The sequence below is a fragment of the Eptatretus burgeri genome, chromosome 8, assembly GCF_056783735.1.
Source record: "Eptatretus burgeri isolate ZD-2024b chromosome 8, Ebu_testis_v1, whole genome shotgun sequence".
NCBI classification, from domain to species: domain Eukaryota; kingdom Metazoa; phylum Chordata; class Myxini; order Myxiniformes; family Myxinidae; genus Eptatretus; species Eptatretus burgeri.
The window spans coordinates 83,708,445-83,736,215 of record NC_140968.1 but is presented as its reverse complement, the minus strand read 5'-3'; the positions used below and the strand labels follow the sequence as shown (position 1 = coordinate 83,736,215).

Below are 27,771 nucleotides of genomic sequence, written 5' to 3'. Positions count from 1 at the left end.
CCGTCGGTGACTGGCCCGCGCCTCACTCGTTGGTGACTGACCCGTGCCTTACTCATTGTCGGCGCTGCTCACACCCACACGCGCACCACACACTCGCTTGCTCAAGCACTGGGAAGGACGAATTGTCTCATTGTTGGCGCTGGTCAGACACCCACTCACACACCACATGCTCACTTTCTCACTTGCAGGCTTGCACGCTTCCTCTCTGGCTCACTTCTTCCCTTGTGCACTTCAACTCTTGCTTTCTTTTTGGCTCATTTGCCCGCTTACACACTTGCTTCTTCCCTCGCATGCTTACACCCGCTTCTCACGCGCTTCCTCTCTCACTTACTTCTCGTGTGCTTCCTCTCGCTTTCTTCTCCCCTTCTTTTGCGCTTCCTCTCTCGCTTTCTTTTATATCTGCGGCCCGTCTCGGCGGGCGCACAGTCCCCCCAAGCTCACCCCTCACCACTTGCGCACCGTTACCATGACATCCCACGTGCTCCAAAAAAGGCGGGCATCGGCGCTATTGAAACAAATATGTGTAACCGTGTCTGTCGTAAAGACAAAAAAAGCTTCCCATCAGAGAGGGGATCTATTATTTACCCTTCTCAACGCATCATATTTAAAATCCCATCAGACATGGGGATGGGGCGAATCTGAACATGAATTTAAGGAAATAACTGTCTGACGACCTGGATGTGTGGATGCATTCATCAGTCCGGACTCTGAAATCTGTAACAATATACAGCTCTGGAAAAAACCACTGCAAAATTATCAGTTTTTCTGGTTTTACTATTGATAGGTATGTGTTTGAGTAAAATGAACATTTTTGTTTTATTCTATAAACAACTGACAACATTTCTCCCAAATTCCGAATAAAAATATTGTCATTTCGAGCATTTATTTGCAGAAAATGACAACTGGTCAAAATAACAACAAAGATTCAGTGTTTTCAGACCTCAAATAATACAAACAAAACAAGTTCATATTCATTTTTAAACAACACAATACTAATGTTTTAACTTGGGAAGAGTTCAGAAATCAATATTTTGTGGAATAACTGATTTTCAATCTGCAGAGCTTTCATGCGTCTTGGCATGCTCTCCACCAGTCTTTCACATTGCTGTTGGGTGACTTTATGCCACTCCTGGCACAAAAAAATTCAAGCAGCTCGGCTTTGTTTGATGGCTTGTGACCATTCATCTTCCTCTTGATCACATTCCAGAGGTTTTCAATGGGGTTCAGGTCTGGAGATTGGGCTGGCCATGACAGGGTCTTGATCTGATGGTCCTCCATCCACACCTTGATTGATCTGGCTGTGCGGCATGGAGCATTGTCCTGCTGAAAAAACCAATCCTCAGAGTTGGGAAACATTGTCAGAGCAGAAGGAAGCAAGTGTTCTTCCAGGATAACCTTGTACATGGCTTGAATCCGCTTGATTCATGAGTCCTTCACAAAGACAAATCTGCTCGATTCCAGCCTTGCTGAAGCACCCCCAGATCATCACCGATCCTCCACCAAATTTCACAGTGGGTGCGAGACACCGTGGCTTGTAGGCCTCTCCAGGTCTCCATCTAACCATTAGATGACCAGGTGTGTGGCAAAGCTGTAAATTGGACTCATCAGAGAAGATGACCTTACTCCAGTCCTCTACTGTCCAATCCTTATGGTCTTTTGCAAACCTCAGCCTGGCTCTTCTTTGCTTCTTATTGATGAAGGGCTTTTTCTAGCTTTGCACGACTTCAGTCCTGCCCCTAGGAGCCTGTTTCGAACCGGCCTCACCGTGCACTTCACCCCAGCTGCCGTTTGCCATTCTTTTTGTAGGTCACTTGATGTCATCCTATGGTTGTTGAGTGACATTCGAATGAGTTGGTGGTCATTCCGGTCAGTAGAAAGTCGTTTTCGCCCTCTGCCAGTCTGTAACTTTGTTGTCCCCAATGTCTGCTGCTTGACCTTGTTCTTATGAACCACTGTCTTTGAAATTTTAAGGATGGAAGCAACGTGACGCTCACTGTATCCCTCCGCCAGTAAAGCCAGAATTGAACACTTCTTTTCCTTACTCAAAACTTTTCTTTTCAACTCTTTTGGCATGGTCAATAGTTGTTTTTTTTAAATTCCAGTTACTTTTGAGGTACGGCTAGCACTGTTTTTGCCATCCAGCTGGTCCTATTGCAAGAGGATAGTGATGATCACAAGCAGTGGTTTTTATACTTTTCCTTGTTAAATAAGATTCGTTTCAGGTGATCACCTAATCAGTACCTCACGAAGTAGAATCAGGTGTGCCTGTGTTGGAATTCAACAGACACTGGAATGGAATGGCTGCCATACATGTAGAGATGCTGATTAAAATGTTTTTTTTTTGGAGTGGTCTCTTTTTTTTTTTCTTTTTTTTTTCCAGAGCTGTATATATAATATATGGGGGGGGGAGGGGAAACCTGTCCAGGATTGTGTCCAATAGCCCAGGTGACTACTTTGGCAGCACCAATGCTTTGTGCAGAGTATGGTCCCATTGGATGGATGGATGGAAATACCCTTTACAATTACACTTTAGAACCCTTTAAAATTTTGGAATTCACCATTAACAATTTTAGAATTACCCTTTTGGAACCCATCATATTTTCGCTTTAGAACCTTTTAGAATTACCGTTTGGAACATTTTAGAATCACCCTTCAAAACCTTTTGGAATTACTCTTTAGAATTACCCTTAAGAACACTTCAAAACTCTTTGGAATTTACAATTTAGAACCTTTTAGAATTGCTCCTTAGAACTTAAGAACTTTTTACAATTTACCCTTTCGAATCTTTTAGATTTACCATTTGAAACCTTTTGGAATCACCTTTTGAACCTTTTAGAATTATCCTGCGGAACTCCCTTGAATTACCCTTTATAACCTTTCATGATTACTCTTTCAAACCCTTCAGAATTACTCTTTAGAACATAACCTGGTGTTGGCTTAGTGGTTAGGGTGGTGGCTTGGGATCCTAGCGTCCTGAGTTCAAACCCCGTCAGCTGCTGAATTAATACACCAGGAGGTTGACTCAGCCTGTCATCCTTCTGAGGTCAGTGAAATGAGTACCAGTTCCAGTGTGTGTACTGGTAGAGGGGCACTGCATCAGCGACACAGTCATGCTTCAAGAAATGATAGCTATCCTGGCAGCTGAGCTGCCATACGACCACCACCATGCTTTAGAACCTTTTAGAATTACTCCATAGAACTTTAGAATTCCCCTTGAGTATGCTTTACATTTAAACCTTTGGAACATTTTAGAATTACCCTTTAGAACCTTTTAGAATTACTCTTTAGAACTCTTTCGAATTACCCTTTAAAACCTATCAAAACTCTTTCGAATTTACCCTTTAGAACCTTTTAGAATTATTCCTTATCCCTTCAGAATTTCCCTTTAGAACTCTTTGCAATATACCCTTTCGAATCTTTTAGATTTACCATTTAGAACATTTTTGAATCACCATTAGAACCTTCTATAATCACCCTTTAGAACCTTTTAGAATTACTCCTTAGACCTTTATAATTCCCCTTTAGAACTCTTTTTACAATTTACCCTTGGGAACATTTTAGAATTACCCTTTAGAACCCTTTATAATTACCCTTTCGAATCTTTTAGATTTACTCTTTAGAACTATTTAGAATTACCCTTTAGAACCGCTAGAATTGCTCTTTCAAACTCTTTAGAATTACCCATTCGAACTGTTTTTTAACGTTTTAGAATTACTCTTTCGAACCCTTTAGAATTACCCTTCAGAGCTCTTTTGTATTTGCCCTTTAGATCCTTTTCTCTCTCCCAAGCAGCACTATAGCAGTGGAGGTTACACAGATTTGCTGTTATTTCTGACTATTTTTTCATAAAATTGTGAGTTAAACAGGTGACTGTGCCATGTTTCTGTGACATCTGCGAAAGCATAATAGTGGAGCAGAAAGCATTCCCCTGTTTTGGCGTGGGAATGCCCGTTTGCTTTTATAAGTGGAAGGAGGGTGAAATTAAAGTTCGGGCAGTTATGGAAGGGGGAGGTTGAGGCGTTGGGGGGAGGAAGTGAGGACTTTCAGTGGTGGGTGTGGGCATTTGTAGTCTTCAGTGTGGGGAGAGGATTGATGTCATGGTGTTGGGAGGAGAAGGGTAAAGACTTGGAAGAGGAGGGAGGTGGGCAAAGATGGGACAGAGTTGGGAGGGAAGGCTGAGGCTTTTCCATTGAGTTGTCAGAATTGCATGATGTTGGTGGTTGTTATCTCCAGATATGGGTTTCAGAAAATGGAACGAGCCCTCCCAGGTCTCAAAGTGTGTGTGTGTGTGTGTGTGTGTGTGTGTGTGTGTGTGTGTGTGTGTGTGTGTGTGTGTGTGAGACTGTAGGGGGTGACACAATCACCCTACGAGGAATGTGCAATTATTTCAAAAAGTTGTGGATGGATTATGACAAAAATTTATTGAGTGAGTTGGCTAGATGACAAGAACAAGCCGATTCGATTTTGATTCAGGTCCAGATGCAGATCGGCCTATCAGCGTGATACCAAACAATATATCTCTCAGCAATGGTTGGAGTTCCATGAACTCACTCCTCATCAACCGCTTTAAGCCAAAGACTTCCTCACTTCATATCCTTTCTCCACCATTTCTCCTTTCTGTACATCTATCTCTTTGTGTCCATCCATTCCAACTCTTCCTCCCCAGCCATCTGGGGTGGACACTTCCCCCAATCTCATGCAAATCCCTTAATTAATTATCTGTGATCTCGATCAAAATATGCTTCCGTGCCCATCCATTTCAACCCCCTTGTTCAAACTATGCAAATCTCGCACACTGCGGGTTTTTTTTTTTTGCTATTACATGAACCTCGTGATCTTTTTGGAAAAGTAAATCATTCCACCCCTCAAACCAACTTCACAACCATAAATATACAAAGATAGTCTGTACTTGAGCAGCTTATATGCACAATGATGAGCACTTTTTTTTCATACAGATGTTCAGGCACAGAATGAGCAAGACTGTCAGGTCACAGTAAAATTACGATTGCCATGCAGGCTTATAAGCAAGAGAGTTGTGCATTCATATCACTGTACACAATTGGTGGTTTGGTCCACATCATGTGCTGCTCAAGATATTGGCAAAACATTCTCATTTATCCGCATAAATGACGTCAGAAAAGGAAGTTTCAAAAATGTGCGGTTTTTGGGTGGAGGCAGTTCCTGTGTTAGTTATGTCGTATACTGTATAGCTTCACATTTGCCAAGTCTCTTCCAGGCCATGCCATATATTTAGATGATTTTCCAGCCCTGAAGTGCTCGGTGAGAAACTCCCAGTAGTTCTGGTGTCTGCATGCGCCAACCACAGCTTGGTAAGTGGACCTTTTTTGGATTGTTTCTCTCGTACTGTTGAAGTCAGCACGTTAACTCCAGGGAATGATTTCCGAGAATGTATGTCTTGACGACTTTGTTAGGGGATATTGCATCCGGTGTCCTTTCTGCTGGCATTTGCTTGTAAATGTTAATAACTTTGTAGTACCATTTAAAAAGAGGAGGTTATTGCATGCTGGTTCCATGCCCCATCTTGCTTTTTTGTGGGGGGGGGGGGCTACTTCAATAGCACCTTGTGCTGAAGTTGAGCATCAGTCTCCTTTTGCTCTGACAGAGGGTGAACAATCCAAACATCAGTGACACCCCGTTTCCCACTGCGGTAAACATGCTCTTATGAACCCTCAGTGTTAATAGAATGCATGGTTTACTGTGCGAGTGTTTTCAATTCAGGCTGGCAATGTATTCTTGGTTCGAATGTTGACCTTCCTGTAAAGTGTCACCCTGGTGTTTTTCAGGCTGGATGCTGCATCGCAAAGTGCATTGTCCCTCGTATGGAAGTTAACCTGAGTGTGCTGTCTGCTAGGATTATTTGGTGGATGTCTGAAGATTCAACGGTGTCTTTCGTGAAGAGTAGGCGAGTTATCGCCGGCACTGTGAACAAATTGTGAATTCCTGCTTGATTGCACAGTATCAGCAGCACAGTCGCGGCTCAGTAAATGATGCAACTGTCATGCTGAATTCGGAATTAAATCCCATTCCAATCTACATTCACGAACAAAAACAACTTTCTGTTCAAGCTAACTCGGTACGCACTGGGTATATTACTCTTACTCCTGTTATTTACAATTTTTGTTTTAACACGAGTCTTGGGGAAAGACATTAAACTGCATCCACCACTGCTTTGTGGTTTGGCTTTTTAACTAAAGGTTACGGGTACCACCCCCGGCAGAAAAGTGCTGCACCACTGCCTTGTGGTTTGGCTTTTTAACTAAAGTTTTAGGTTCCACCCTGAAAGAAGTGGTTGGTGTCAGGAAGGCCATCCGGCTGTAAAATCTTGCTTCAATCTTTAAAAAAAATTTATGATGACAGTAATTAATGCGTGGAGTACAGGCTGTGGTACCCTTTGGGCAGGTACACCTGCCTAAGTCAAACAGGTAGACAAACCAGAGGAAATGGACTTGATTTCCATGTTGATCACTATGCTGGCATAGGATGCTGTTCATGGATGCCCGAAGGTATATAGAGGGCAGAGGGGAAGGGGTAGAGTGGGTAAAGCTAATGTGGGGACGAGTGGGGGGAGTCTGGAAGTGGTGGAAATCTTAAGAAGGAGAATGGTAGATACATGTTGTGTGCAGGACACGATATGGAGAGGTCATGAACAGTTTACACAGGATAGGAAACATGTTATTTTGGTCAGGAGGAGAGGAGGCTGAAGGAGGTGTTGGTGTGCTAGTTACAGGAAAGCATCAACTCATGCACCACAAGCAAACTTAGGCGAGGAGCAGAGGAGAAAAATGTTGAGAGGAATTGGAGGATCTTGTGCAAAGAGTAGATGTTTCTGAGAGGTCAATACGAAGTGGGGACCAGTGTGACCAGTCCTCATTTTCATAAATGCCAAGGTGAGCCAATGAAAAAAGCCAAGAATTCACAAGGTTTTGGAAAAGCTATGATAATAGAAAACCCATACGCCAAGAAAACCTATAGAAAACCAAGATGCCAAGGTGAACAACGAATAGCCAAGATCTTGTGAAAAAAGCCAAGGAGTGGTCACACTGGTGGGGACTTAAATGAACATGCAGGAGAAAAGACAGGTGGATTTGAGGGAGTGAATGAGGGTTTTAGGTATGGAGAAATAAATACAGCAGGTTAATATATATATATATATATATATATATATATATATATATATATATATATATATATATATATATATATATATATATATATATATGAAATGGCAGAAGAAACAGATATGTGTGAACATAATACATGTTTTAAGAAAAGGGCAGACCAGCTGGTAACATACATGAATAGAGAATGGAAGAGCGGGATTGATTACGCGTTAGCACCGAGGAGTCTCAGTGGAAGTCTCAGTGGAAATGTGAAAGTGATATGTGGGAAGAATGTTTGACACAACACAGATTAGTTGTTGGCAACATAAGGATTAAGACTCAAGAGAAGGTTAAGTTTGTGAAATGCAGACCCAGAGTGAAAGATTTGAAATTGAAGGACAGATAGAAAGGAAGAGATTTTCGGAGAATTAGAGCAACGAAAGAGAACAAGTGAATGTGATTGAAGTAAATGATTCTTGGAAGCAAATGAGGGATGCATGGAAGAAGGTAGCTCAGGAAGCATGTGGGATGATTTCAGGAAATGTACAAAAGGACAAGGAAACATGGTGGTGGAATGGTAATTGCCAGGAAACAAGAGCTCAGGAGAAGAACGCACGTAAGAATTGGAGGAAAAGTTAGGAACAGATGGATAGAGAGGAATATTAGCACTTAAAGAAGGAAGCTAATAAATAATTAAGTGAGCTAAAGCAAAGAATGGAGAATATGAAGATTGGTGGAAGAGCTTGAACACTGCAGAGGAAAGAAACAAGACATTCAGGATAGGTCGACAGATGATGGAGGATAGAATGGATGTTCTAGGAATAGATTGTTTGAAGAGAACGGATGGAAAGGGTGTAGTTCGAAAAGAAGAAGATGAAAAGGAATGGAAAGACTTTTTACAAGTTGTTCAATGAGGAGAATGAATGAAATAAGAAGGTGGAGAGCAGGAACGACGTAGAAGGACCAGAGGAGGTAATATCGGAGGAAGAGGATAGATCAGCAATTAAGAAAGTGAAGAAAGGTAAAGCAGCAGGAGCAACCGGTGTTGTGGTTCAGATGGTGGAGGCAGCAGGAGAGTTAGAAATAAAGTGGATAACTGAGTTGTGTGGCATGATATGGAGGAATAGACATCTCCCGGATGATTGGCTTGGACGCTATAACTCTACCTTTGTTTAAACACTGAGCTCCTTAGACTTTCAGCTCCCCCACCCTGGACTCCCTGGAGAAAAATCCGGTCACTCGGGTCTCTGGAGGTTTGGATAGTAGCTTGTAAAACGGCTGCTCGGGTTCAACGGGTTAAGAGGAAAGGAGACCCACTACATCCTTCATCATACAGAGGAGTGATGCTGTCAGAGCAAACACTAAAGAGAATGATATTTGAAGTTATTGAGAAGAGATTGAGTGGAGTTGTCAATGTAGATGAGAACCAATCTGACTTTACAAGTAGAAGGTCGATGACAAATGCAAACTTAATAGTGAAGCAGATTCGAGAGAAGTACCTAAAGGCCCTGTCACACCTTGACGATTTAGCCAGTGTATGCCGACATGAAAAATTTGGCTAAAACGCTGGCACACGTCGAATACGTTATGGATAAGTTTGTATACGTTAACAGCATGCTGGCATACATCGTAGTACGCTGGTGTGGGCTGCTTTGGGTAGCTTCGTCCAGTGTGGCTCGTACACCCCCTCGTCATTCTTGACCCAGCCCCAGCTGGATGGAGGAGGCAGCTCTGGTGTTGGTAGCAGTGTTTGAGCCCACACATGGCCTCCTTGGTAGGCCGCCCTCTTCATATGCTCCTCCAGAGCTGCCTTGGTTGGTGGGATCAGCTGCACGTTGTTCTTCTTCACGAAGAGTTTCTTCCGGGCCTTGTCAATGTCGTTGCACGTGCTGGTTCTGTCATAGAGCAATATGACGAACCTCTCGATGGTGTGCATGACATCGTCTGGTATGCCACTTGGTGCAGAGGATAGCTTCAGCAGTGCGTCTGTAAGTTCTGGCAGAACGGTCCAGATTGTCCAAGCAGTCTTCTTACCATGTCCAGCAAAGCTAGATACAGTGTCACACCCAGTCAGAGCGTGAAACATTGGGAGTGCCTGTGCCTTCTCTGGTCCTAGGCCAGCTGCTCTTTCGTGGGCTGCCAGGTACCGAAAACGCTTCCCAGTGCCAAATGCTAGCCACAGTTCATCTTCTGTTGCAGTCCCTGGGCCACTGACACAGCCAACACCACAAATTCGGTGTCAACTGTCTTGATCAGTATCTTGTGGTGACTGAGCTAAGATCGAATGAGCTAAGATCCTCGTCCTCTTAATGATGACGTCATAAAAACAATATGACGTCATTGTGATGTATCAGGTTTGCGGTAAAGTATCTGTGCTAATGCCCGGCTTGATTCCCACAAACAAAATTCAAACGGCTTGCCTAGTTTCGGAGATAATGGTGTAGGCGATTTCCATTTGCGGCGATATTATGACTTTACCTTTTTTACTCGGAAGAATTTCAAAAATCGAAGATGGTTTCTGCCTCCGCATGGGCTTTCTGCATATACATGGCAAGTTTCACGAAGATCCGATGAAAAATCTGGGTTGTGAAACAAAAAATGTCAAAAAATAGGAATGACGTCATAAAAATTGATATGCCGTCATAGTGATGTATCATATGTGCGGTAATTAAACTCTGTGAATGCCCTGTTCGATTCCCGCAAACAGAATTCAAAAATCTTGCCGAGTTTGAGATAATTTTTTAGGCGATTTCCATTAGCGGAGATATTTTGACGTCATCACTTTTTTCTCGGAGGAATTTTCAAAATCGGAGATGGTTACTGTCTGCGCAGGGTATTTTTACATATTTATGCCAAGTTTCAGGAAGTTTCGATGAAAACTGTCGGCTGTGAAACAAAAAGGTCCACAAGAAGAAGATGAACAACAACGTGAGTGAGACTGAGAGATCCTCCACGAGGATCTAAAGAGAAGTTATACCAAGTGTTTGTAGATCTTGAGAAAGCACACGATAGAGTATCAAGTGTAGTTGAGGAATGGGAACTTTGAAAACAGTGAGTAACAGAGGATTTAATGAGGGTAGTTATGTGAAGTTACAAGAGGCCAAGAAGATCATTAAGAACTAGGGGAGGATGTACAGAGCCATTTGAAGTGAAAGTAGATTTACATCATGAATCTGGGTTGAGCCACTTACCTTTTGTACTAGTTCCAGAAGAGCTTACGAAAGAGGTGAAGGTAGGATTCCCATGGGAATTATTGTATGCAAATGACCTAGTCTTGACAGAAAAAGACAGAATTAGAAGTTAAGGAGATGCTTCATATGTGGAAGGGATTGAGCGTGAATCTAGATATGATGAAACTGATGGTGAGTGGTGAAGATGGGGAAAGGAAGGAGAGTGGGAAATGGTCCGATGTGACTCGTGGTAAAGGAGTAGGGTGTAATTATATTCAGTGTGTGTCTTGCAAAAGGTTGTGTCATTGGAAATGCGGTGGAGTTATGGGAAGTTTGAGTGTCGTAGCTCCCTGTATGTGCTCCAACGAAGGCAAGTTATCTCACCATGAAGGACACATTCTATGTCACGCTCGAGTCTGTGGTTGATCAGTGTCCCAGGTGAGATATTCTTCTAGTCTTGGAGGATTTCATGGCATCGACTGGAACTGATAGGGATGGTTATGAGATGTGTGTTGGTCCACATGGGTCTGGAAGAGTGAACCAGAATAGCACTAAGTTCCTTGAGTTTGCAAGAAGTCATGGACTTAGGGTGGCTGGTTCATGGTTTCAGCGCCCACAAGCTCATCGCTGGACTTGGTATTCCAACACTGAGAGTGTGGCAAAGGAGATTGACCATGTGCTTGTTGATGGTCGCTGGAGGATGATCCGGAACTGCAGGGTCGATCGGAGTGCTCAGTTGCTCGATACCGAACACAGGCTTGTTGTAGCAACTCTGAGGTTGCAGCCTAAATCCAGGAGAATGGTACCATCTCAGCCGAGGCTGGACATGGGCAAGCTCATGGGTAGCTTTTTGGGGAATCTGGGTGCATTGGGGTATCCTGAAGAGTTGTGGAGTGCCTTCAAAACCACCATCATTGATGTTACCGGTAATGTCTTATAACTTACCGTAGGGCGAAGAAGAATTTTGTCTCTCAAGGGACACTGGTGAGCCTCACCATCACCCTGGCCAAATTACAAATTTCTGCCCTATCTACTTCATCGAGTGACAGGTCAGGCCAGCCAGTTCGTGAAATACCTGGGCCAAATACTTCCCCCATAAAACCCCAAGACGTGGGAATAATTGTGGCCATTCTACCTATCTACCAACGTAGAATGACACGAACATTCACGAAGACTCTGTTTCCATGCAAAATGAACTGTACAGTTTTCATTGTTTGAAATATTGTCTTGAGCTGAGCCTGTGCCTCTTGGATTATAATGCAACAAGTTGAAGAACGACTTTGATCAGAATACTGGAAAATATTTTCTCAAAATAGATGGAATCGCCACGACCAGCTTTGGGGAACATTCTGCTTGGAAAAAGCTGTGGTGACAATGTGTTGTGAGAGTTGTATGAGGATTTTGTTTTTCAAAATGCTTACAAGGTTTACCATTTTCAGGATATGCTAGTGGTGGATGCACTCACCTTTGAGCTATCTAGCATGGGTTTGAATCCTGACCCAGCTATCAACTCAGTGTTTCGCATGTGGGGCGATACATCACCATGCGAGCCATTGGAAGGACGTCAAGCTAGAACAATGGTGGTTAGTGGACAGTTATTGTTCCACGGTGTCTTTTTATCAAGAGTGGGCAACTTATCGTCATCACCCTGAACAAATGACTAATTCCTGCCAAAGTCATCTTCAGTCTCATGGCAGGCCTGGCCAGCCATTTCGTGAAAGACTTGGGCCAACAATGTTCCCCAGTCAACCTCACAGTCATCTGGAAATAATTGTGGCCATTAAATAAGTAGTCATAGTAGTGTTAGTAGTAGTAGTAGTTTCAAGTGTTATTTCAGGTTACAAGGATGGTTTATAGTTACAAGCATTATGCAAGTTTACACAGACCTTCTTCTTTTTGCATATGGCAACTTGACTGCCAGGTAGCTATCAATTTGTTGGGACACAACTTTGCCACTGGTGCTGTGCCCTCTACCAATACACTGGTACTCATTTCAACAACCTCAGAAGGATGACAGGCTGAGTCAACCCCACCTGGTGTTAAATCAGCAGCCAACAAGGCTTGAACTGAGGACCACTAAGATCCCAAATCAGCCACCCTAACAACTAAGCCAACACCAAGCTTATTTACAGGGATTATTTAGGATTACAAGGATTCTTTAGTATTACATGGACTATTTAGGGTAACGAGCAAACCAAGCGAAACAGCTTTCCAGTGCAACTACTAATGTTGCATCTTTTTCTTCCCAGTTTTGCTGGGAACTTGATCCAGGTTTTTGTTATAAGGAACCCACACGTTGAGGAACTACAGTTGGTTTATAACATTACTGATAGATGATAGCCATCAATAGATTACTCTTACGATTACTATTCCGGTCAAACATCCAGCATTGCTCTTGCTTCTCAAATAAAAAGGGCTACATCGTAATCGTCTGTGTCCGTTCGTCTGTCCGGCCGTCACGCTCTCTCCTCCTAAACGGTCGTGCAGAAATTCACCAAACATTATAGTTATGATCAATAGATGGCAACGAGGTGTGAGAGCAGTATCATTTTTGGCCATGCCCTCTAAGTCCCTGGGGCAGGGTCAAAAGGCCAAGTAACAAAAAGTGCAATTACGGGTCATTTATAAAAAAAATATTTAAAATTAAACTTTGTATATGGAGGGGATGCATGAACTATGCAACGATTTTGGGGATTTTAGCCAAGGTTCATGCCCCAGGGGGTGAGGACTTGAGGGCAAAGATTTTTCTAAAAAAACCCTCAAAATTTGATCCTGGGTCATTCCTGGTGGAATTTTTTTGCCATTTTTCATTTAACTTTTCTTAAGGTGGGAAGCATGGGGATTTGAGAGGGCACGTCACGGACTTCGCTCGAGTTGTTGTTGTATCTTGAACAGAATGAAACTGTCACACTGCTCGACTACAACTACTGTAGTGTTCATCCCAGAATGAGTACTTTCTTGTTCAAGCTGATGTGTTGCTTTCTCCATGTAGTAGAACAAAAAAATTTAAATTAGGGTTGCTGGTGCATTTAAATATCCACGTTCTTTGTAATGACTGCTGGGATTAGAACTGGTAAATGTGGGAAGAAAACTGTTTCCTTCAATGTTTTTTTCTTTCTTTCTTTTGGCTAAACCATTAATGAGCCATATTTATTTTTACGTAAATAATATGATGGAAAATTTGAACTCCCACTCGCTCTCCTCTCCTCCCCACACAAATCCATACGTCTCCATCCCATCCTCCTTCCCTGCATGAAGTACTTTTTCCCCAATGACTTGACAATAAACTGCCAGAATATTCTGAGCAATTGTAAAAGCACAGGCCAGACAAAAGTTATTAGTTTCGAAAAACAAAGCAGAGTACGAAATATATAAAAACAACAACCAGAAAACCAGAAAAAAACGAAACAAACCCCTATTTGAATAATCAATTTTTAATTTAACAACTTTCACGTCTTTTCCAAGTTTTAACGACTGTATTCCAAATAGCAATCATTACATTAAAACAAGCCGAGAGTCAAGAATAAGCCGAGACACAAAATTATCGCTAATCTCATCCGAGCCATCCCTCCATATCATTTTTTCCATTGCAAGGAAGGTTGGACGAGGGTGGGAGAGGAGATGGTGTCAATATTTGTAATTTTGTGTACATAATATGTAAACATTGTATGATTCGGAATTCAGTTGTTCAAGGTAACGTCACTGCATCCTTATTTTTAAAAGAAGGTATTTTAATGAATCTTAGAATAATTCAAACACATGCTTATAATGAGATCCTTGTGAAAAACAATACAATGAGTTTGAAGCTTTGACGATGGAGGCCAAACTTGTCTTCTGAGGTTTCTATGTAACCAGACCTTTAATATTAACTATAGATTACTAAAACTCTCATCTTGTATGTATGTATGTATGTATATATGTATGTATATATATGTATATATATATATATATATATATATATATATATATATATATATATATATATATATATATATATATATATATATGTTGAGTGGTCGCTAGACTACCGTTATTCTCAGGTTTTCCATCTGTCTGTATGTCTGTTTGTTTGTATGTAATGGACAGCTCTGGAGGCCAGAGGAGTCAACCGATTTTGATCAAACTTGACTGGTAGGTTCATACCAGGATCTAGTTGTATGCTTTTGAGCACCGTTGCTCTGGACGCCACCGTTGCCCAGCAACGGGACTGAATTTTTTGAAAAAATCCGAAAAATATGTTTATATATTTTTTTTCGAAAATCAAAAATCGGCTTCCACGCTTTTATTCTCACTATAATCAAGCTCTTTGTCAAAAATTTTCAGCCCGATCCATCAAAAACTGTATGACTAGTATGCAATTATATAGCGACCACCTATGTCGCCTACCGGCTCGTATATTTATATATATATATATATATATATATATATATATATATATATATATATATATATATACATATGCATGTATGTTCCAAAAATACAGCCAAAATGGTACATGATAGCACAAAAATTTTAGGGACACCTTACTCGCCATTCTCCTGCAGTGTGCAGTATCAAGTTTTGTTCAAATCGGGCAACAGAAAAATTATTAAAAAATCAATTCTCGATTCAGTCAAGTACTCTTTGGGAGAATTTGATCAATGCAAACAAGCTCAGCGGGATAGTTCGCTGGAGCCATCTTGTTTTTTTTCCATGAAATGATTTTTTTTCATCAACCGCTGTCACAACGGGAACCCGTTGGGTTCCCGGGTCGTCTCGTGATAAATCATTTTATAATTTCAATGACCATGAGCTACTTGGTGTACTTTTAAAGTTACATAAATTACTTCTTGTCCATTTCATAATACGCTTGTCAGTCTGACAGTCAGTCCGTTAGTCTCTCTGTCAAATATCGTGAGATTGTGACTTTCACGTTGTTTTGTCGTTACAAGGTAGATAATTAATTGAGGATAATTTATTTAACACAATTAGGCTACTCACAAGCACTTGAGAGTGGAAATTACTGAACGTGGAATTTGCATGGGACGTATCTCACGAGATGTTGTGAATGAGGACGACAAGGTAGTTTGGATAATGGTTCTCGCCAGACGTACTGTATCTCGCTGCTCGGGAGATTGTGCATGGGGTGAAATGAAAAGTTGGAAAGGAGGTTATGAGGAGGTAGGGTAGGTAAAGCTGGGAACAGCTGATAATACTGAGGTGGATTACATATTCAACCATTCCATGAGGTAATGAAGAAACAATATGAAATGATGTAAGAATGCACTCTTGCTTTGAAGAAGGGAAGAAATGGGGAGGGGAGGACAGAAAGTTGGGGATGGGAAGTAGAGAGGGGACAGAGAATTGGTAGAAGGGGGTTAAGGGTTGGAGGTGGGGGGGGGGTTGTTTTAGGACTTGTAGTGTGGGAGGACCTTGGGGATGGGGGGGGCTGGATGTCGAAAAGCTCAAGGATGAAAGGGTAACTGAGGAGTTTATGAACTGACTAAGTGGGGATTTGGGGGGGGGGCCTGGGTGTTTTGGGGAATCCTGAAGAGTTGTGGAGTGCCTTCAAGGCTGCAATCCTTGATGTTGCTGGTGGGTGTCTTGGAAGCCATCATCAGGTGAAGAAGAATTTTGTCTCCCAAGGTACACTGGATACCATTGACCAGAGTCACAGGGCTTGACTGAATGGCAGAGCTGAGCTGTTCAGAGAGCTGAGGCGTAAAACTGTCTGTGCGCTAAGGGTGGACAAGGAGGCATATGTGCGAGGAATCTGGGAGGGGGTAGCGCATCACCTGTGGTCAAGTGATTCTCTTTCTGCTTACAGGGGAATTCACGCATTGCATTCATCCAAGCCCATCCCTCGGCGTACTGCAGTTAGGCCTAAGTCACATTTGCTCTACGGCGAGGATACGGCGGCCGTACGCCCTCTGAATTGACAGAAACGTGCGGCAGCCGCAGAGTTTCTGCGGTAGCCTCAGGGTGGCCCTACGCCGTATGGCTATATTTTACAGGCTGTAGGGGTCGCCGTGGAATTATAACGCGGAGTTATAACTTTTTTCATTTCTACGTTCGCCGTAGCAATTCGACAAGCCGAAACAAAATAACTGGTAAACAAAAATCAGAAAAACAACAACCCACTCGTTACCGTCCGTCTGGCCGCACGTTTGCCTTAGGGTCCCCCTGCGGTCGCCGTGCGGGCACCTTACGTCTGCCTTGAAAATTCTATGGCCGCTGCAGGAATGCCCTAAGGTCACCGTGCGACATCAAATCAAAGAACGTACGGCACCCCCACGTTTTTGGTCTCCACAATTTATAAATACGCCGTGCGGCTCCCCGAAAAATAAAAACATGTGACTGCTACATCGTGTGACCATGGAAATACTGCAGCCACCCTATAATTGCTAGCGGCTGTAGATTTTGTAGACCCCACGGCCGCCGTGGCAAATGTGACTGAGGCCTTAGAGTGGAGGATGGTGGGCTCTTGAAAGAGGAGTCTGAAGTGAAGGCCTGCTGGGCCGGTTACTTTGAGCAGCTGCACCAGAGTGACCCAATAGCTGTTGAGTTGGATGACAGGGGTGTAACTATCCCTATTGGTGATCCTCCAATCAAATGTGGTCCACCTTCACTTGTGGAAACAAGCTGAGGTGAACCGGTTGAAATGGGGTGACGCACATGGGATATGTGGCATCCATGCTGAACTTCTCAAGACGAGAAGAAATGCTGTAGTCGTGTCGTTGCATGCAGTTCTGTGCCCTGCCTGAAGCACAGGCATCATCCCAACTGACTGGAAATGGACCTTGTTGTCCCTCGATGGAAAGGGAAGCGTGATCGCCAGGACTGCAACAATTACTGAGGGGTGAGGCTGCTCTCAGTGCCGGGCAAGGTCTTTGCTCGGATAATTCTTGATAGGGTTCGCCACCATCTGCTTGAGCAGCAGCACCCCAGAGCAGTCAGGCTTTACACCAAAGAGGTCAATGATTGACCGTATCCTTGCTCTTTGGGTCCTCACCGAACGCAGATAGTTTCGGCAGGGGCTGCTTGCAGCCTATGTTGATCTCTGTAAAGCGTTTGAATCAGTGAATCAGGATGCCCTCTGGAGGATTCTTGGTCTTCGTGGGGTACCACCAAAACTGATCAACCTGATGTCTGAACTCTACTCTGGTACTGAGAGTGCTGTGAGGTGTGGTGGTACCATCTCTGACTTATTATCTCCACCACCGAAGCTGAAGGAGGTTATGTTTTCACCCCTGTCTGTCTGTTAGTTACTTGCAAAATCGAAAAAAAATTAAATTATTTTAGTCGGTCAATTTTGTTGTTCTGTCTGTTTGTGTCAATTCCCAACAGGTCACAAATCTAAACCGATCATCAAGAAACTTCACCGAGTTGTAGAGGTAGTCTCAACTGAGAAGCTTATTGATTTTGAGGTCAAAGGTCAAAGGTTATCTTGAGGTTTAATTTCTAAAATCGTAATTTTTCATCCAGTTGACTTAAAAGTTGAACATGATTTGCATATTGTGTCACTGAATTGGGAAAGCAACTATTTTTGAGGTGAAAAGATCAATTCAAGGTGAAACTTCTAAAATCATCAAATTTCATCTGAAAAATCGTTAATTTACCTCGTATTAACTTAATGATTAGACAGCAATTGCAGTCCATCACCGGATTGGGAAAGCGACTACTTTTGAGGTCAAAGGTTAATTCAAGGTTAAACTTCTAAAATCATCAATTTCAATCTAAAAAATAATAATCAATTTTCATCCCGTTGACTTGAGCTTTGATTAAGATTGTCAATTTAAATCTGAATGAAACGGACAATTTGATGTCGCTATAACAACAATATATAGCATGATATTTCACAACCTTTGAAGATGAGGGTTTGGGGGGGGGCGGGGAGGGGGGGAGGGGATTTTACAATTCTCGTACTTTGCACGACGCCTTTTTCTTGTTTGTTACTTCCAAAATCGAAGATTTTTCAAGTATATGGGTCAGTTGATTTTGTTATTCTGTCTTACTATTTGTCTGTCTGTCACCTACAGGTCACAATTTAAAACCGATCTTCACGAAACTCAAACACATGGTAGAGTTTGTCATAAGGAAGAAGCCTATTGTTTTTGAGGTCAAAAGATCAAAACGTCAACACAGGCCAAAGGTCAACAACTTAGGTAAGATTTCTAAAATTCTCAATTTTCATCCAATAGACTTGAAATTTGAAGAGGATTTAAATTTGGGGTCACTGAATTCATGACTGGTGTTGGCGTAATAGTTTGGCTGGTGGGTTTCGGATCCTAGGGTCGTGAGTTCAAATAACGCTCAGCTGTTGAATTAATACCAGGTGGAGTTAACTCGGCCTGTCATCCTTCCGAGGTCGGCAAAAATGAGTGCCAGCTTGCTGGTATACTGTGTCGGAGTGGCGACCCGTCCAGGATTGTGCCCAATAGCCAAGGAGACCGCTTAAGCAGCACCAACGCTCTGCACAGAGTATGGTCCCAATCTCCTCTTCCTCACTGAATTCAACCAGTGAATTATTTTTGAGGTCAACATAGGCCTAATGTCAAAAACTAAGGTGGTATTTTTGAAATCCTCAATTTTCGTCCTCTGAAATTTGAAGAGTATTCACATATCAGGTCACTGACTTCAACCACCAATCATTTTTGAGGTCAACATAGGCCAAAATTCGAAAATTGTCCTTATCCTTATGGGGGCCCTCAGGGTACTGAGGAGTCGGAGCCACTGGGATTATGCGTTTCCTGGGTCAAAACGAAGATCCAGGCTTTTAATGACACCTTGGATGCTGCTATCTTGTATGTACCTGTTTATGGTGAGGATATTGAGGTCAAGGAGAGATTCACTTACCTTGACAGTGATATTTATGTCTCTGCTGGCTGTGAGCCAGAGGCCAATAGACGTCTGGGTCAGGCCTGGGGAGTCATGGATTCACTGGAGGACGAAAGTCAGAGTCTTCAGGTCCTTGGTCCTTCCTGTCTTGCAATATGGATGTGAGCTTTGGACTCTGACCAGTGATCTGAGACGGAGACTTAATTCCTTCTGGACAAGGTCTCTTCAGAGAATCCTTTGCAATCACTGGTCAGATCTTGCGTCCAACAAGCGGTTACTGAGAGAGAATCATATGAGATTTCTTACCTGCATAGTCCGGAAGCATCAGCTGCGGCTGTATGAACATGTGGATCATTTTCCTGACACTGATCCTGCTCACCAGATTCTCTCAGCGAGGGAGCCTCGTGAGTGGAGGAAGCCAACGAGCCGACCATGTCCCTCATGGTTTCAATAGGTTGATCGGCATCTCAAGGAGATGGGGATGGGTCAGGTATCTACCTGGGGGATGGCCAGACGGAGGCCCATCCTGTACAGGTGGAAAGCGGACGCAGTGACGCGCTGCTTCGACTCATGCTCCCATACCTGACCTTACCTGAGAAGCTTGAGAACTTGAGATGGGGAAGCGATTGGAGCCTTGGGATTGGGGGGGGGGGAGAGGGTTGATATAATCAAACAACAGTTTTAGGGAGCACATAGCTCGACAATATTAAAGTCTCACGATATTTAACTGTACTTCGCATAATGTTGTTGAAGTCACATTTGATATTATGCAGAATTTCCACAGGTACCTGTTTGCATGTTACATGTCATATAATCTATAACCCTCTCCATGATATGGAGGACATTCTTCCCTCCAAATTGGACCATATAGTCAGTCAAGTGTTATTCAAGTTCCCAAACTTCTGACTTTGGTGACTGTCTGAGACCTTTCAGCACAGGCCCTATATACCAACAATATATAATATAAAAGATTCTATCCGTATTTCCATTTGTTGCATATATTTAACAGCGAGACCAGCATGGCAAAATTCTTCTGTAGAAGCAACAAGCAGAAGGTCTTAAATAGCCAAGCATTTCCTGTTCCTGACATGTGCACGGAAAATCTCCCAATTTATAGTTGTGTTCACAGAATTATTTGCTATTATTTGTTTTTCAAGAGGTAGAGTTATGGATATCTCTTGGAACCATTTCATGTGAAACATGAAAATTTTTATTTTTTCAACTTTAACTACATAAGTTTGTGACCCATCTAAGTAGAGAATAAATTTTTTTATTGTTGGTTCATTTTTAGAAGAAATATGATGTTGAAGGACTGTGTAAAAAATTTTGCAATGAAATGGACAACAGGTGTCATCATTTTTCCCACTATCCAAGGCCCCATGTCGGAGTTTGTACATGTATTACATATATCCAGGACAATGGCATTATTATACTGTACTTACATATTAATTGCAAGAATAGCAAGATACAATGGACATCTGCGGTTTAGATTCTGACCCTGGCCAAGTCATTCCAAAGACTTTCAAAATGATCCATGCTGCTTCTTTGCTTGATGCTCAATATTTAGAGGAAAGAGCATGGACAAACGCCGTGGGTTGGCATCTCCGGGAGAGCAATTAGTTGCTCCTTATTTGCCCAGTTGGCTGCGGAGAGGGGAAAAACATCACAATATAGCATCGTCGGCACCCAGAGTGCACTGGCAAGTTACGTCATTTCCCTCATGGTCACCGGCTGTGTTTGTCTGAAGTCAAGTCCGGTGTTGTTAATTTCACTGTCTGTATATTTGTGTGTGATTTGTTTAACAGCTGTTCCACGATGCTTAGAACCTATAAAATAAAGTAATGTTTTGCTCATGTGATTTCCTCAATTGTGGATGCCAGGAATGTTGTCCCTCAACATTAGTGATCTTCACTATTTTTTTTAGGAGGCCACTTTTGCTGATAAGACAGTGTGAGAGCTGCCACACCACCTGCAGGACTCCAAAATGGCTGCTATTAGGCCCTGCCTCCACGTACTCTAATTTATTTATTTTGTCATTGTGGTTACTCGGCTGCAAGCATAATTGTTTGTACACTGCCATTGACTGATGTGGTGATGTCACTTTTATGCTTCGCATTGGAACACTCATTTGAAACCATCGGGTCAATTTGATAGCATTTATGGCGGATTATGATGGGGTGCTTTCACATTTGTGTATTATTGGCCATGCATCAGGGGCCACTATTTTGGCAAACAGGAGCCGCCAGTGGCTCGGCGGCTGCACAATGAAGAACAGGACTCTAGATCAACGTTTTTCAATCGGATGTATGTATGTATGTATGTATGTATGTATGTGTACATGTCTGATCATTATAGAATCGACAACGTCTGGGCCAATCTCAACCAAATTTTACATCTACGTTTGGGGTACCCAGGATGAGGTTATAAGTTTAAATGAAGATCTTCCCTCCTCACTTCCTGCCTCCCCCCCCCCCCAACCACCCTCAAAAATTCTCCAGGAGCCGGTGTTACTCGTGTAATAAAAAATAAAATGTCGGTGGAGGGAGAGGGGAGAAAACACAGTAACCTGCAAGAGAAGGGATGGACTATGGGAGGGTTAATTAGAGAATTAAAGATCATTACTTGGGATGAAGATTGACCTGAGGTCTTGTGAGCTATCTGAGAATGAAATGAGGTGAAAATTTTCTGGCTCAGATGTTAATGCCGTTTGGGTGGGGGCCCTGGAGATTTGATGGACTGTCTCCTGCTGTTATACAGAAAAAAAAAGTACCAAAGGGTTGAAAACTCCTGCTCTAAATTCTTACTAACGTGATATTCAGTATTTTCATGGGGCCATTAACTCAGGACATTTGATTGCTCACGAACTTTCTGCGGTTAAAAATATTACAGATCACTGTAAACATATTTAAATATTTCAAACTTGTTCCGCATTCGTTCCTCTCTTTTTTCTTGCATGTGCAATCAACTTCCCCATTCTCTTCAATCTCATTCTTCCCTCTTCAAGACAGCTGTTCACCTATATCTCAGATCATTCCCCATCCAAAACCATGATCTTTTCTACCCTCGTTAAGCCCAACCACAAGCCCACCTCCCTCCAAATTTCCAGTCCTTCCATCCCGAGAGTTTCCAAATGTATCCATATTGTCCACCCCTTTACTTCATTCCTCCCCACACCCATTACTGATAGGCCGGATCTGGATCCAGACCTGAACCAGAATCTAATCGGCTCGTTCTTGTCACGTTCAATCAACTCAGCCATCAAGTTCATCCAAATCCGTCCATAACTCCATGAGACATCCAGCTCACAAACAAACAGACAGGCAAGCAAACAGGCGTGAATACATAACCTTCGTCCACCTATGGTGGTGGAGGTAATAAAAATCCACTTTCTTACCATCGCCCAAAGGTGTATCCAAGCAGTAGTAGTAATTGCAGCTGTGAAGTAGATAACAGAAGAAGTTGTAGCAATAAAAAAGTCCATACATTGTAGCAAGAAAAGAAAGAGAATGTAATGAAGAAATATGACCGACTTGCATGTGCACCTGCAGCAGGTATGCTGACACTGGGCAGCAACGAGCAAGCTGAGATGCTGGAGGATGAAGCAGAATCACACTGGGAAATCGTGGAAAGTCATCGTTTCAAGCTGACCACAGCTGTCGACCCGGTGAAGCTCACACCATATCTTCGACAATGTCGTGTCATCGACGTGCAGGATGAAGATGAAGTGTTGAACTCTCTCATCCTTTCTACACGTTCACGCAGAGCTGGTCGGTGTTTGTTTTTGAAAAAAAACAATTTCTATGATATTTTTGGTTTTGAAAAAAAAAGTTTTTTTAAACTTGTTTGTTTTTGAAGTCATTTTTTTATGTTTATGGGGGAAAAAACTTTTATTTACCAAAAATTAGGAAAAGGAAAAGTTTATTTATTTATTTATTTATTTATTATTATGTCTTTGCTCCATTTCTGTTTCTTCCATAGTTTTCCCATTCACTTCTGCGATTGAGGGTGTGCAGCTGCATCCATCTTGTTCACCCCCTATGTCCTCACCTTGCTCTCATTATTCCCATGTCCTTTATTCCTCCAAGACTCCCTCTGTTTTATCTCTCGAACCTGCTTTTGGTATGCAGATGGTCCCCCCCCCCCCCGCACCCCATTTTTCTAGTGTTCTTTCCATTCTGTTGCATTTGAGGCCGTTCTTTGTTCTAGCTTCTCCATGAGAATACACTCTGCACATAAGGAAAATGTATGTCATGAAAATTCATATCGATAACATAAATCATCAGAAAATGTCATGCAAATTCATATTTAACTTGAAGAAGTGTCAAATTTATGTCTGCTTCTTATATCCCATCTCATACTGTGATGAATGTTCAAATAATCTTAGGACTGTGATACAATAGTGCATGACTACATAAATCGTTGGCAAATATATAAATGTTAGACAATGTGGCCAAAGATAAAGAGGCCCCATTTGGGTTTCCTTGAACACATGTTACAAGGGAAAAATGAAATGCGCAATTTCTTAAATATACTGAAATACTGAGTGGAACCTGAAACATGCTAAACTAAAACAGCACTCGGTAGAGCGCATACCTCTGCCACACAATGCCTGATCCACTAGAACATATCGGGCCTAAAATATTTTTAAAATATCATGCAATATATAATTTTTGGCCCGATATCTCAATGGTGAAGAATAACTTTAAAAAGTAAATAATTCTCGCATCCAGACACAGATTTGGATCTTCACCAAAATGGAATCCATTGGTCCTTGTCACACTCCCAAACTGCCCACTAAATTTCATCTGAATCCGCCCTCAACTTTTTGAGATAGCGTGCACACAAACAAACAAACAAGCAGTCATAGACTGGTACTTACGAAATCGTCAACTTGACCTCTGACCTTGTCTCATAAAAGCTGTCTCTAGAGAAGGTAGCGACGCAAACCAGAAGTTTCTACGATAATTCTGTACCAAACCATCAAAAACTGAATGTTTGACCTCACTGTGACCTTGACCGTTGACCGATTTTGACCAAAATCTAATCAGCGCTAGCCATCACCCTCCTGAATCACGTGGTGTAATTTGACATTGGTAGCTTCTTCCATTCTCGAGTTATCGTGCCTACAAACAAACACACACACACAAACACACACACACAAACAAACACACAAACACACAAACAGATGACGGAAGTCATCAATATACTGACGAAATCTTTAGATTTCGTAAGTAACAAACACACAAACAGAGGACGGAAGTGATCAGTATACTTACAAAATCTTTAGATTTCGTAAGTAACAAGAAGAAGACGTACAGAGCACGATACTTGCAAAATCCATGAAACAAATTTGACCTCAAAAATAATTGGTGGTTGAATTCAATGAACAAATATGCAACTCATCTTCAAATGTCAAGTGAATCAGATGAAAATTGACAATTTTATAAATTTGGCCTATGTGAACCTCCAAAATAATTGGTGGTTGAAATCATTGATCTGAAATATAAATCCTCTTCAAATGTCTAGTCAATCAGATGAAAATGGAGGATTTAGAAATCTCGCCTAAGTTGTTGACCTTTGGTCTATGTTGACCTATTAGTCCTGTTGACCTTAAAAATAATTGGCTCGTTGAATTTAATGACTTGAAATATTACACCTCTTCAAATTTCAAGTCAATTGGATGAAAATTGAGGATCTTAGAAATACCGATTTAGTTGTTGACCTTTGGCCTATGTTGGTCTTTTGGTCCATGTTGACCAAAAATAATTGGCTAGTTGAATTCATTGACCTGGAATATAAACGCTCTTCAAATTTCAAGTAAATCGGATAATAATTGAGGATTTTAGAAATCTCACCTAAGTTGTCGACCTTTGGCCGATGTTGACCTTTTGATTTTTTGACCTCAAGAAGAATAGGCTTCTTCCTAATGATAAACTCTTCCATGTGGTGAAGTTTCGTGAAGATGTGTTTAAAATTGTGACCTGTGTGTGATAAAAAGACAGAAAACCAACTAAAAAGACACACGACCAAACAAACAAACATAATAACAAAATCGACGAACCAATCGACTTGAAAAATCTTCGATTTTGCAAGTAACAAACAAACAGACAGACAGAGAGGGGTGAAAACATAACCTCCTTCACCTTCGGTGGTGGAGGTAACAATGGAAAGTGGAAGTGGGTGCTTAATAAACTCTTAACGTAACATTCATCTGTTTTAAACTTGTCATTTACTGCTCCAATCTGCAATGAATCACATCGGGCCTCTTTAGTGTGTGTGTGTGTGTGTGTGTGTGTGTGTGTGTGTGTGTGTGTGTGTGTGTGTAATATATATATATATATATATATATATCTTCTTCTTCTTCTTTCGGCTGCTCCCGTTAGGGGTCGCCACAGCGGATCATCCTTTATGATCCGCATAGTGATTTGGCACATGTTTTACGCCGGATGCCCTTCCTGACGCAACCCTGGTCGCCTCTTACGACACAGGGATATGGTACACCTATTTTAACCGGGGTATACACCGGCCCAGTACACTGGTACTCATTTCGCCGACCTCGGAAGGATGACAGGCTGAGTCAACCCCCTGGTGTATTAATTCAGTGGCCTAACAGGGATTGAACTCAGGACCTTTTGGATCCCAAGCCGCTGCCCTAACCACTGCGCCAACACCAGGCTTGTGTACTATATATATATATATATATATATATATATATATATATATATATATATATATATATATATATATATATATATATATATATATATATATATATATATATATATATATATATATATATATATATATATATATATATATATATATATATATATATGGCAATGCAGGCACAACAAATGGGGCGGCGTCAAGAGCAGGAACAGTAGAAGACAGGTACATGAGAAGGAAGATAGGCAGGCACCATGGATCAAGCAAGCATTTCCTCTCCACACGATTTCCTTCTCTCTTTTTGTTGCAATCTCAATCCTCCTGAGAGATGACTCCAACTCTGTTGGCTCTTCCGAGCTCTCGCCAGAGGTCCCAAAAAGTCCTCCCTCCCGGGGCAACAAACACTCCGCCCCTCCAGGAGGCAATGAAAAGCTAATTTCCTTCTGCACAAGGTGTGGGTACTTTCACAAGTAAATATATATATATATATATATATATATATATATATATATATATATATATATATATATATATATATATATATATATATATATATATACACATACACATATATGTCCCGTATATTGTTTCGAAAATGACTTAGGGTTTGTGGGCGCTGAAACTTGTGCTTATTCAAACATTCAAACAACAAAATTCAAACAAGTCTTAGGGCCTGTGGGATATCGCTGGTCGGATTTTGTGTCCAACAAGCGATTGCTGAGAGAGACTCGGATGAGATTTGTGACCTGCATAGTCCGTGAGCGTCGGGTTGGCGGCGACTAAACCGTCTCTCCCACCAGGTTTTCTGGTGAGGAGGGTGTTTGGATATGGACACTCCGCAGGATTAAAAACAAAACCTGTCAAAGGGCGGAGGAGCTCCTTGTGAGCCAACGGCCATCCATATCTAGTGCCCAACTGTGTCTGCAGATGTCCTCCGGCAGTTGGGTTACTTTTATATAAGGAGGTTGGTGGCAGGATTTGCACTCCGGCCAGCGTAAAACCCTTCATTCTGCAAAACACAAAAACGCAAAAAAATTTGAAAACCCACTCCGTGGGAGTACCTCCTGTGCAGCTTCCCTTCGCAGGGCAGCTCACCGGATGACGGATTGGGGCAAAGCCTTCAGGACCCCCAATCTTTGATGATAGGAGGGAAACCATGGGGTGACATCCCTGGGTCAGATTGCGAGAGAGTGTGTCGGAGTGGTGCTGAGGTGTCGTCCACCACATGGCGGTCTCCTTGGGTTAACCTGAGGCGGTCCCTTCGGGTGGGTGCCTGGAATGTCCTATCCCTAAGAGAGGATGATCACCTGTCTCTGTTATCATCTGAGCTCAAGCGGTTGGACATCGGGATTGCAGCACTCTCTGAGGTTCGGACACCGGAGTGCGGCGAGATAATGGTGGGTGGTTACACCTACTATTGGTCTGGTCGCTCTGATGGTTACCATACCCAAGGAGTTGCTGTAGCTGTGTCCAATAAGCTGACCCCAATGATAATTGAGGTAACACCGGTCAACGAGCGTATTATGAGATGAAGGATTTGTCACTCCTTAGGTGTCATTTCCCTGGTCTCTGTTTATGCTCCGACTGAGGCGAGTGATCTCACCGTGAAGGATGCATTCTATGCCACGCTCGAGTCTGTGGTTGATCAGTGCCCCAGAGGAGATACACTTCGAGTCTTGGGGGATTTCAATGCATCGACTGGAACTGATAGGGATTGTTATGAGGTGTGTGTTGGTCCGCATGGGTCAGGAACTATGAACCGGAATAGCACTAAGTTCCTTGACTTTGCAAGAAGTCATGGACTTAGGGTGGCTGGTTCATGGTTTCAGCGCCCACAAGCTCATCGCTGGACTTGGTATTCCAACGCTGGCGGTGTGGCAAAGGAGATTGACCATGTCCTCATTGACGGTCGTTGGAGGATGATCCAGAACTGCAGGGTCTACCGGAGTGCTCAGTTCCTCAATACTGACCACTGGCTTGTTGTAGCAACTCTAAAG

General features: G+C 42.3%; 1 protein-coding gene across 3 annotated transcripts in view; it reads left to right on the top strand.

The window, feature by feature from the left end:
- CARD11 (caspase recruitment domain family member 11) overlaps nucleotides 1-27,771 on the top strand; it is a 171,753-nt gene that overhangs the window by 45,176 nt on the left and 98,806 nt on the right. Inside the window, exons 1-3 of one of the 3 annotated variants that reach the window (XM_085892842.1) lie at nucleotides 5,177-5,330; nucleotides 18,310-18,435; nucleotides 22,657-22,875. In XM_085892842.1, coding sequence (XP_085748968.1) covers nucleotides 5,312-5,330; nucleotides 18,310-18,435; nucleotides 22,657-22,875 — 364 coding nt within the window. In that variant the 5' untranslated portion in view covers nucleotides 5,177-5,311. Of the gene's footprint in view, nucleotides 1-5,172; nucleotides 5,331-18,309; nucleotides 18,436-22,656; nucleotides 22,876-27,771 lie in introns of those variants that run through there. The other 2 variants (XM_085892843.1, XM_085892844.1) reach the window with 2 other exon arrangements.